General features: G+C 50.5%; 6 protein-coding genes across 6 annotated transcripts; all 6 read left to right on the plus strand.

Moving 5' to 3' along the window:
- Window positions 1–392: 392 nt before the first annotated feature.
- Tb11.01.1830 (hypothetical protein, conserved) lies at window positions 393–1,058 on the plus strand (the record flags this gene model as incomplete). Its single annotated transcript, XM_823978.1, has 1 exon — window positions 393–1,058. One exon carries the CDS (start codon window positions 393–395, stop codon window positions 1,056–1,058), a length of 666 nt encoding a protein of 221 aa, XP_829071.1.
- A 1,488-nt stretch (window positions 1,059–2,546) lies between these two features.
- Window positions 2,547–3,116, plus strand: Tb11.01.1840 (hypothetical protein, conserved; the record flags this gene model as incomplete). The annotated part of the gene is made up of 1 exon (XM_823979.1): window positions 2,547–3,116. One exon carries the CDS (start codon window positions 2,547–2,549, stop codon window positions 3,114–3,116), a length of 570 nt encoding a protein of 189 aa, XP_829072.1.
- A 566-nt stretch (window positions 3,117–3,682) lies between these two features.
- On the plus strand, window positions 3,683–4,930 carry Tb11.01.1850 (hypothetical protein, conserved; the record flags this gene model as incomplete). The annotated part of the gene is made up of 1 exon (XM_823980.1): window positions 3,683–4,930. One exon carries the CDS (start codon window positions 3,683–3,685, stop codon window positions 4,928–4,930), a length of 1,248 nt encoding a protein of 415 aa, XP_829073.1.
- Window positions 4,931–5,695: 765 nt separating this feature from the next.
- Tb11.01.1860 (hypothetical protein, conserved) lies at window positions 5,696–6,178 on the plus strand (the record flags this gene model as incomplete). The annotated part of the gene is made up of 1 exon (XM_823981.1): window positions 5,696–6,178. The coding sequence occupies one exon, from the start codon at window positions 5,696–5,698 to the stop codon at window positions 6,176–6,178; it is 483 nt and encodes a 160-aa protein (XP_829074.1).
- Window positions 6,179–6,839: 661 nt separating this feature from the next.
- Window positions 6,840–8,024, plus strand: Tb11.01.1870 (actin-like protein, putative; the record flags this gene model as incomplete). Its single annotated transcript, XM_823982.1, has 1 exon — window positions 6,840–8,024. The coding sequence occupies one exon, from the start codon at window positions 6,840–6,842 to the stop codon at window positions 8,022–8,024; it is 1,185 nt and encodes a 394-aa protein (XP_829075.1).
- Window positions 8,025–8,343: 319 nt separating this feature from the next.
- Window positions 8,344–10,941, plus strand: Tb11.01.1880 (hypothetical protein, conserved; the record flags this gene model as incomplete). Its single annotated transcript, XM_823983.1, has 1 exon — window positions 8,344–10,941. The coding sequence occupies one exon, from the start codon at window positions 8,344–8,346 to the stop codon at window positions 10,939–10,941; it is 2,598 nt and encodes an 865-aa protein (XP_829076.1).
- Between the last annotated feature and the right edge of the window lie 219 nt (window positions 10,942–11,160).

Below are 11,160 nucleotides of genomic sequence, written 5' to 3' on the forward strand. Positions count from 1 at the left end.
GACAGCAGCCAATACGTACCATTGATGTGTGCTTGTCTGCTTGTGTGCAAACGCTTCATATTGGTGGTATCAAATAAGCCGCATTTTTTCTTAGCTTGTGCGTAAATAAACACCTTCGGTATGTGACACGGTATGTACCACTCAACATCTTGGTGAATGTTGTCACTTCTGCAGGAGCCGTGTATTCAAGAGTTAAATCTTACATCGTAAGTAGCTGGCTGTTTAAATTTGTATTTGCGTACGCTGTTTTTGCGCTCCAACAATAAAATCAACTTTTTTCATACCGTTGCCTTGGGGGGGGGGGGACGAAGTGAGAGCAAAAAAAGAAATTGTGTTACCGAAGTCACACATTGAGAGAACCTAGTGGCAACCAGTAAGTATTGCGCGCATCGATGGTCCTCACAGGGGTCAAACTTGCTGAAGATATAAACTATTGGATCAGGTACATCGACTGCGCACTCAGCCATCCACTACCGCTTCCAAAGAACAAGCACGTATTCCATAGTGACCAGAGGCTGGCACCAGAGATTCGCGACTTGTACGACTGCTTATACAAACTTTATGCAGAGGAGAGCGCCTCGGAATATTTCAGGGAACCTGTCGATGCACTGAGGGTGGGGGCGTGGAACTATTACAGTGTCATCACGGAACCAATGTCGCTGCGCACGGTGCTTGACTACATTGTCCAGGGCGGGCGCTACTCTCAAGTCGAACAAATAATGAATGACGTCGAACTGATTTGGAAAAACTGTGAGAGGTATAACGGGGCCGAATCGCATCTTGCCGCCGACGCACGCAGGTGTAGGGCGATACTTGAGAAGCACCGGGAACGGCTTGCTGACGAGCAAACTGCACCCGCTGCAGAGGTGGATGAGCTGATTGAAGCGTTGGAATCGATGGATGACTCTGTCCTTAAGGCAGTGGAGGCGTACTTCCTCCGCGAAGACCCAACACTCATCCTTAGCAGCGGAGATGTGGATATTCCATCACTGCGAGTGAAGCACCTGAGAGCAATGAAGGAGATTGTTCAGCGGGCGGCAAACGGGCAGTTGGAGTGACTTGTGGACAGCGGCATGGTTGGTGGCACGGTCATATTTTTTTGTTTTCTTTCCCCCCTTTTGTGTTGCATTTCACTCGCTCTCTCCGCCTCCTTTCCATTTGTGGCGTTGAGCCCACCAGGTTGCCGTCGTTGTTTTCCCCTGGGTTTCAATGGAATGTTGCAGCTGCTTACTCGAGCCGTGGAATGTGAGGAAAGGAGACAATGAGCGGCACAGGAGGACATTTTTGGCAGCCGTTGCGCTGCCCTTGTCGGCGCCTCCCAATTTCGCGGTGTCCCCGGCGTCTCTACGATGAGAGAAGAGGGAACGGGTTAGCTGCAGTGGTGCCTTATGCGTGCGGTGCGTTGTCGGGTGTTTTGTAGGATCCTTCTGTTGGGTAATGGAGCCTCAAAGGTGGTGACAAATGATTGTAGAAGTGTGAATATTTGTGTTATGCGGAGGCTAAAACGAGAGAATGGATGGAAGTGTGCTATTTTTACTACTAACCAACCACTTGTATAAAGTCACATTCCTTGCTCCCCTCCATTCATCACTTTGCGGTTTGTATTTGCCGCTATTTCATTGTTTTTTTTTTTTGTAACCCCCCCTTTCTGACTTATCTGCATTTCCCTCCTTCCAGTTCTCACATAGCCTATCGTAAGATCTATTGATCGTAGGTTCACAATAGGCTGTCACGGTTCGCTTGGAGTAGCAAGAGTTGCCAAGGTGTGGGGCAGAGTTAGGCCCCTGCCAAAACTTTATTAGAGATTGCATCATGACTGACGTTAACAGATATCTTCAAAGTGATGTTGCGACGGCTCTGAACCGGCTCGCGTCCGCCATGGCTCGTGATCTCGACGCGGACAAGCAGCAGGCTGCTGCGGCATTTGCTGTTGGGCGAAATACTTCTCCTGAGGCCTTCATGCGCGTTGGAGAGGAAGTGCCGCTGCCGCCGCGCGTAGCGGAGCTTCGCAGGAGTCAAGGGCGGCTGTCGTGTGGTTTGCCCTTTCAGTAAAGTCGGCTTTTGCAGACGCAGAGGGTGTTGAGTAAGCTGTCGTCGCTGCTGAACTTTGTATGAAAAACACGGCATGGTGAAGTTTTTTTTCCCCTTCAGTCCTACTGTTATTGTTGGTTCACCCAGTTATTTTCTTCTTTTGTGCAGGGTGTGTGAAAGAGGGACCACTTACCGCCCTTGTGATGTGGAATTTGTACAACCGCAGCCAAACCCGCTGGTCAGAGGCATTTTTAGTACCACATTTGGGGAACGAAGCTCTTCATTTATCCTTCCACGTTGCTATTCTTGAAGTCAACGGTGATTACCGAGGGGGGCTTGTCTCCACTTCGATTTACTTACTGGAAGCACTCACTCACTATTTCTTTTTTACCGTTTCTCATTACTTTTTTTTTTTTAAATGATTAACGCCCAATTATTGCAACAGTGCCACTAGCAAAGGGGGCGAAGGAGACCGAAGAGGAAGGGGTTAATAATTTGTGTAACTATTACCTGTAATGTTGCGTCTCTGCCGTGTGTCACTGCGTGTCCAGTCACACCAGAAGAAGCGCGCACAGCACCCCAACGCCGGCACACGGTTTGGACGTGTGTACAATCGCGGTTTCATTCGGTACGGCTTCGGTGGTTTCGGCATGAGCGTCTACACGCCCAAAAAGGACCGCCGATTTCGCGTTCAGCCACTTCCTTCTTTACATGCAAATTCATTGGCTGATGATACTCCTCTAGTGACAACGACGCGAACGTTGTCTCCAAACTTCCGTGCCTTTGCATTGCAGGATGGCGGGGTTTTCTTTACCCACCCGTCACATGAGCAAGTGATGCGCGTGGGGCAAAACATACTGGCGGAAGAGACGAAGGCCACCGGTATGACGTCCATGGACACTTACGTAAACTCACGTATTCAATCCATCATAGCGGAAAACACTGTCGAGAATGTTGCTCTGAGTCACTGGCGGAGGCGGCACATGTGGAATCTAGTAAGGACGCACGGCAAGTTACAGCGGCACTGGGGTGTGTCGGATGCGACTAAAGGGGCGCGGTCGAATATATACGGAAGGCCCTCATAGAAGGCTCCGTGGGTTTGTGTTATGTGTTTCTGTGCTTTCTTATCGTCGAGACAACTGTGCGCTTGTATGTTTAGGTATATGTTTTCCGTGGCGTCTGCTAGTACACTTACACGCGTTCGTACGTTGTTTTTAACGAGAGATGCGTTTATGGATGGGGTTGATGTTTAATTCCCTGGTTGAATTGACGGAAGGAAAAGACGTTGACTCAGACGGCAATGCTTTTTACGTGCTCTTTTTTCTTAAAATTTTCCCGCATCGACACTCAACTCCCGGTACCCCCTTCACTTTTTTTTTTGTACCACAGAAACGGACTCTTTTTCCTTTCTTTTGTCCTTATCTCGTCTATTTTGCGGTTCGCGAAGGTGCGAAGAGGTGTTTCTCTCGTATACATTTCTTTAGGGAACGACATCACATTAGATAAGAGGTTAATTATCTAGAAAAAACGGCTGGAATTACGCCACGGAGGGAAGGAATTTAAATACAATATATCAAAGGGAAAGAGAGGGAAGATACGATACGACACGTGTGGGAAAACCGAAAATTTCGGTTGTAGAAATTTAAATATCATGTCATCACCCATGTGTTCAGTCCATTCTAACCCTCTTGGAGGATCCCGCTCACGCCTCCACATTGCGCCGCAGATCATACCAGCAGGAAGACAGGGCAGTAGAGATGGTACCACGGTGAGGGAACTCACTTCCAATCATTACTCTTCGGGACGCGTAACGCCAGAGTTGCAGCGCACTTACCATCGCTTCGGGGAGGTCGGGTGCACACGCCGTCACTACGGCCGAGCCCGGGACCCACCTATCGACGAAACGTTTCGCCACGGTATAAGAACGGAGGCCGGTGAAGGGGCGCGGGGATGCCTGCAACCCGAGACGGGTGGTCGAATGATGGCGTTGATGGAGCAACAGTTGGAACGTGCGTATTTGTCAAACGTTCGCCGACCACTCGGCAAGGTCCCTGCTGCAATGTATGATGTCCAAGTGCCTCACAGCGGGTTTGGTATTCCATCGGAGAAATCTGAGAGTGTCAAGACGCTGTTGTACGCGGGGAGGGATTCCGGCACTGTCCACCCGGTGGGGGAGTGCAAAAATCGAGGTTACGATTGGGAACGTGCGGGCATTAACCCCATGCATCACCGTTTTGGCTGGTGTGAACAGCGCGGCGAGGCGACAGCTGGGGAAGTGATGTGCGAGACGAAGCTGGTGACTAGGTTGCTGCCGAAGGTGGTGACGGATGTGCGGAAATTGACAAAGCAAGAGGTGGGGAAGGGGCTGCCGCCTCCGTGGGACACCAAGTACTTTGATGACACACTTGAGAGTCGCACGATACGTCGTAATGGCAGGGGTGAGGGTGATGCGGTGCGCCAGTTGCTTAGCTCCTGGATGCACCATCCCTTCCCACCGAAACGGCAATTGGTGGCGGAGGAAGAGGATGCATCGCTTAAGGGGACTGGATCGCTGGAGGGCAGCAGAAAGGAGGGTCTAGAAAAGGATGCCTTGCGCTCGCGGTTCCTGTGCACATACAGGAGAGGGGGCCGCTACAACTCGGCAGACCACACAAGGCTCGACGATGATGTACGCGCACCTCATGTTTTGTATCCCTGCCATTACGTCCAGATGGGTGTGAACTCTTCTCGCTTTGCCGGTGGCTGCACACTGGAAAATGTACGGGATCTATGTAAAAGTGTTGGTATGGATCTCGCCGAGAATCAGATGCAGGAAGTGTTCAACCATGTTGCCGTCGACGGTGTTTGCGGTATTGAGCAATTCAAGAACAAAGCCGTAGAAATGGGGTACCTATCTTAGTTGCACACAACGGAGGCGTTTGGACTCCATCGCGTTGGATGGGTGACCATTTAGAAAACCCGATCTACAGGAAGGGGTGATGTGTGAGCGATGGATGAATGTATATATGCACTTTCTTTTCCCCCTTTCAGAAAGCGTCGGTGTCTGTGTGCTGCGGCGGAGGGGATGGAGGATGTAAGATTTTAAAAGAAAGTTAGACCGGCAGAGTGGCTTGCTGACATTGGCTTCACCCGCTTCAACCATTTATGGGGAGGAAAGCAAGGTGGATGAGACGGGAGTGGGTGTGGGTACACGCCCTCGTTTATAACGAAGTTCAGGGGTGCGGCGCAAAGTCTATGAGGCCCCACGTTTATATCATCAAAAATGCTAAATTTTTAAACTCACATTTCCCCTTTTCTGTGTGTACAAGTGTGGATCCTTTTTTTTTCTTATCTCACTTCTGAATCATTTACGTCGCCTGTAATTTTCCTCGTTTTCTTCAGGTTCATTCGACGGTTGGTGTATGGTACTTGAGCTTTTGCATCCTCCTTTCTCCTTGTTGTTTGTTTCCTACTGCCGCACCTCTTCACCACACTCTTGTAAACTTGATAAAGCAATATCGTACTCGCGAATAGTAGCACACTTTTTTACCTTCTGTAGGAAGCAAATTGATTTGTTTACAAGTGTAGGGATCCGCGTGAAGAAAGCAGCGACAACAACGCCAGTAAGCGAACGTTAAAGCGAACGAAGCAGTAAGGGTAAAAAGGTTATTAAAAGAGGATCGTCATGCTTCGACGCACTTCACTGAGGGCGATAAAGCCGTATTTACACGCCTTTTCCCCCGGGGCCCGTGCCTCCGAGAAGGGGATGTTGTACCGCAACAGTAACATGAATGCCCACGCGCGCGTCGCTTCCATTCAACAAGCGCAGCGGACGCATCGCGAAGGTAAAATTTTCCTTATGTTGTTAGTTCCAGATCAAGTTTTTCTATCGGTAGTGCTTGTTGGCGTTTCCCTTGTTGCTGTCCTCCTTTACTTTCGTCAGCAGCCATTCAGCTTCAACACCCACAAACAGCGGTGGATCTTAGGTGCCATAAATGAGCACGAGTTTTATCAGCGCAATCGGGAGATGAGCAACGTTTTGGCGGCTCACAGGGAGGCAATTGAGGGGACCAGGGACGTCATTGGCGATTGTCCCAAAGTATTCGAACCGCCAGTGGGGTCGCATTACATTAGTCGTTCCGGTGACTTTGCACCGCGGAGTGATTAAAGGCCGTTGGAAGTACGGTCCCGGGGTTCAGTTACCGTAGGTTCCACCTTTTCGCCAGTGTTGTTTTATTCCTCTAACTCATAGCTGTGACCCTTCCACTGCTGATCCCATGATCTGAACCGTACGTATGGTGTTCTGTTGCTTGTGTAAGTAGAGGTAGTGGTAGCTGAAGTTTCTGCGTTTGTGTATTGTCATTGTTTAGAATCGTCACGACTCCCACACATTTGGCGATTTGCTCCATACTTCGAAGAGGATGAAGAGAGGGGATAGCAGAGGGGGGGGGGGAAAGCGTGGAAGAAGTCCAAAATCGCATCCGTATGTTTGCTGCGTAGTGAGAAGATCCGCCATTTAACCTGAGGTTCGCACAAGGGTGCATTCGTGTATTAATGGTTGAGCTCAAATTGTGCACGACACTCCTCATCAGAGTCGTAGTTTCAGAATCGTCAATGGAAGCCGTTCGTTTGCTTGAACGAGAGGAAACATATCCTTCTTGTGCTGGTGCCATCACGTCATTTGCCGGTAGCTGTTTTTCCTGTCTTCTTTATCCCTTTCCTGTCTCTCTTTTCGTTGTTATCCTGTTTCCCGCCCTGTTTGCTTCAGTCTTTGGGGACGTGGCGGCAGCTTATCCCCAGTCTCATTCATTGATACATATTAGAGAAAGATGGTACAACAACAGCCCGTTGTTGTATTTGATATGGGATCTAACAAGACGCGCGTTGGCTTCGCGGGTGAGGAGGCCCCGCGTGTCATCTCGAGCACAGTCGTGGGCGTGCCGCGACAACGCGGTCTTGTTGGGTCCCTTATGCAACATTACAGTGACGACTACGCAGGAGATGCCGCATGCGCGCAGGAGGGTATGCTCAACCTTAGCTACCCCGTACGGAACCGCCGCATCACAAGCATGCCCGAGGTGGAACACTTTTTGCAAGATGTTTTCTATAGTCGGCTTCCACTTGTACCGAGTAACACGATGATGTTGTGGGTGGAATCTGTGCGCACTTCACGTGAAGACCGAGAGAGGCTCTGTGAAATGATGTTTGAGAGCTTTGGTCTTCCTCAGTTGGGCCTCGTTGCCGCCTCCGCGACGACAGTCTTCTCCACGGGAAGAACGACAGGTCTTGTGGTTGATAGTGGCGAGGGATGCACGAACTTCAATGCCGTATGGGAGGGTTACAACTTGCAGTACGCCACGCACACATCTGACGTAGCCGGCCGCGTGCTAACTGATAGACTTCTGGCGTTCCTGCGCGCGAAGGGATACCCGCTCTCCACTCCGAATGACCGCCGAGTTGTGGAGGACGTCAAGCACACCCTTTGTTACGTTGCAGCCGATGTACAGGAGGAGGTGAAGAAGATGCACAAAAAGTTACAGAAAGAGTATTATGGCCTACCAGACGAGCAACGGATTTATGTTGAGGAGAGCCAGTTTATGGTGCCCGAGCTCCTCTTCAATCCATCAGCAGAGGGTGACATTGGGTGTTGTGGTAGGAATAATGCAGAAGTGAATGTAGATGCTAGCGGGGTTGGTGCTGGAGGTTGGACAGATGCGATAGCAAAAGTTGTGGAGTCCGCCCCACACTTCACTCGACCTCACCTTCTGAAGAGCATTGTGTTGGGTGGTGGCAACACCATGTTCCCCGGAATTGAGCAAAGGCTACGCCGTGAAGTGTCAGCGCTACCTGCAAGCGCGGAGTGTGAGGCGAATTGTGTGGCTTTCCGGGACCGTGACTTGGCCGCGTGGATCGGCGGGTCTGTTGTTGCATCAATGCCAACATTTCCACATATGTGCCTGTCACGCAAGGACTACTTAGAAAAAGGTGCTACCGTCGTTCACGAGAGGATTTAGAACCGTGTCGGGTTGGACAACAGGGTCATGTACATCAATGGAAAGATGTGTAGGGAGATGTGAGTATGACGGGTTTAGGAATCAAAAAAAGGGAACTACCCTGGAGGTTGAGCTTGGGTCCACACATTCTCCAACATGTGGAGGGAGTGCAACTAATGACGACATGGAATATGTTGCTGGCAAAAGTAACCTGAATGCCCTCTACATTCACTTCTTAAGCATTCTAACCTACTATTTTTTTTTCCATACTTTTACCCTGACTATTCCTAACGACTGCTGTCGTTCCTGTGCTTGAGCACTTGCTCTGTTTGTCTTTCCCATGTCCCAGAGCCGTCATCTCAATAATTTTTTGTGCCTCAAAGGGAAGTTGTTAGAGGGCCGGTGTTTGTGTGCGCGTGGGAATCCAGAGTGTGCCCTTTTTTCGTTAAGACGCTCCAAGCGCCTGACCACATCGTGCATTTGTGCGTGTGACGAGAGGTTTGCTTTGACTGAGGCTGTGGCTGTGGAAATGTCCCTCAACCGCAAGTATAGCAGTGCGAAGGACCGTGGGCCCACTATTGTTATCCCTAACATACCAAAAATTACTGACATACGGTCTCGTGGGAAGCTTATGTGTGAGTATGAGAAATATGAAGCGGAGTTATTCAAGCACCACCTTGGCCCGCCGGACACAACGTGCACAATGAGCGTCAAGCAGGCTCCTACGGATTTCGATAGACGCGTCCCGGGGATGGATGAGCCAACAGCAGCCGATCTCCTCCACGAAAGACGCAAGACTCGAGGTGGGGCCAGGTGGGGATTGGAGAAAAGATTTGGAGCACCCGTTTTCGCAGCAGGTGGCACTGGGGGAAACACTAGCACAAAGCAACAAGCTGCTGGTAGGCATGGGAGTGTGCCATACTCTGCAGCGGATGGAGGAAATAGTAGGGGGGCACTACCCGCGGTACCATCGGTGACACCCCTAGATGTTTCTACTAATAATCCTCCCAATCAGCAGGGCACTGCTGGTAATAACCGAGATAATACGTCAACGTACTCACCATTGTCAATACGCGCGCCTGAAGAGGACCCTGAGGATGTGCTTTCTTCATCAGCGAGAAGGAGGGGAACAAAAGGACAAAGGGTTTCGCTTCAGGTACCGCGGCGACCACCACAAGGTGCTGATCCTACGGTGAAAATCGAGGAAGCGGAGGGGAAGGAGCCTTTAGGCCGTACGCAAGAGGGGAAGTCCAAAGGGGGCCGGCGGTTTCGTAGTTTGCCGAGACGGGCACCGCTTCGTGTGCAGTCTCCTTTGTTTGATACAGAGTTTTTGGCTCCTGGAGGTTGTAATTGGACTGTGTGTACGGGACAGGACTACTCTTCGTGGAACGCTGAGCATTGCGCGGAGGTTTTACGTGTCCTCCTGAAACCCCCACCGGAGTATGGTGAATCCTTCAAAGTAGACATGAGCCACACAGACCTTCGCTGGATGTGGAACGGACGTATGCCCAAGAACTTCACATCATTGCAGTCATGGCGAGTAGAAGAAGTGAAGGGCAGAGTTGTTCCTGTTGTCAATTCACCGCGCTCCGCTCTTGTAATGCTGCGCTGTGGTATCACAGTTCCAGACTTGTTAGTTCACGAGATAGGGGATGACGCTCCACTTCTTCCAACGGACCCTGAGGACCGTACAATGGTGAAGAGTATTCGTATGAAGCAACATAAAGCATCAGTTATATCAATCTTGGAGCAGGTGCGAAATGAGTACTGCTCGTTATGTTGCGCAGTAAGCCTCCCGGATCTAGTTGAGGCGTTTCGTAGGAAGCGGCAGGTCAATATTGAGGTGGCTAAGTCTGCAATGATACGGGATGCTCTGGAGAAGCAGAAGCGCTTGTTTGAGTGTGCCGAGAGGAAGTTAGAGGTTGAGGCTAACCGTGCAAAGAACTTACAAGAGCGGGAGCGATTGATAGAACTCCGGAACGAACGACTACAGGAAATGATGATGGAGAAGGTACGACGCAAGAGGGAAGAGGATCTCATCGCGCAGCAAAACGCTGCTGCTCGAATCAAGCTTCAGCAAGAACGTAATGCCGAACGGGAGAAGGAATATCAGCGGGAGTTGCAGGAACGGCTTGAACGCGCCGAGGAACGGACCGCCAGGCAGCAGGCTGCGCGGGACCACCTGTTGGAACAGCGTCGTATTCGGCGGAAGAAAAATGCTGAGGAGCGGCAGGCACGAATAGAACGTATGGCAGAGATGCAGGAGCAGCAAAGTGAAATACTCAGGCGGAAGTATGAGGAGAGGGATGCAAAAGTACAGCTTGTGCAAGAGGAACGAGAACGCAAACAACGGGAGGCACAAGAATTACTTGCCGCGAGGGCCGCCAAATCGCAAGAGTTGAGGGAGCAGGCGCGTCAGCGAGCCCTGCTGCGCGAAGAAGAGGTGCGCCAGGCCGCGCTTGGACAGCAACAAGAGGTGGAGAACCGTCTGCGGCAGCTCACTAAGCAACGGGAGGAGGAGGTTGCGGAGCGTGCGAAGAAAGAGGCCGAGAAGCGAGAGCGTTTGAAGGGCGTGCTTACGTTGACCGCAGAGAAGCAAATCAGTCTAAAGGAGGTATCTTTGAAGAAGCAGGAAAAATTCAAGGAACGCCATGATGAGATTCAGCGCCACCAGGCGGAAGAAATCATGCTTAAACGCGAGCGTGAGCGAGATCTCATGGAGGCAAAAGCCTTTGCCGTGCTTCAAAAGAAACGTGTCGCTGAATTTAACAAAGTAGAGGTGGTATTGCAACTAATTGCTAAGCGTGAGGCAACCGAAGCTCTCGAAACTCAGCGTGAGATGCTCCTCCGCGAGAACTTTAAGAATCATGCAACCTTGACACAACACAGGAAATCGTTGAAGGAGGATATTGCTAGAAAAAAGTCACTACAGGGATAAACCGGGCCAGTCAGCAACAGCAACAAAAAGTGGTAATACGCCGGCTAGCGGATAGGAAGGTGTGGCTGTGGTACCAATCCCTGTTCTGGAGCGGAAGGGTCTCCAAACTCTGATGCTTGTCGATCACGATGAATGGTGTAGTATTTGTTATGTAATTAGAAAGCAAGGAAGGATGAAGGGAGAAGACATATATTAAAAGTTTTTTTTTTGTGTGTTAGG

The sequence above is a fragment of the Trypanosoma brucei genome, assembly GCF_000002445.2.
Source record: "Trypanosoma brucei brucei TREU927 chromosome 11 chr11_scaffold01 genomic scaffold, whole genome shotgun sequence".
Taxonomy (NCBI): Eukaryota; Euglenozoa; class Kinetoplastea; order Trypanosomatida; family Trypanosomatidae; genus Trypanosoma; species Trypanosoma brucei.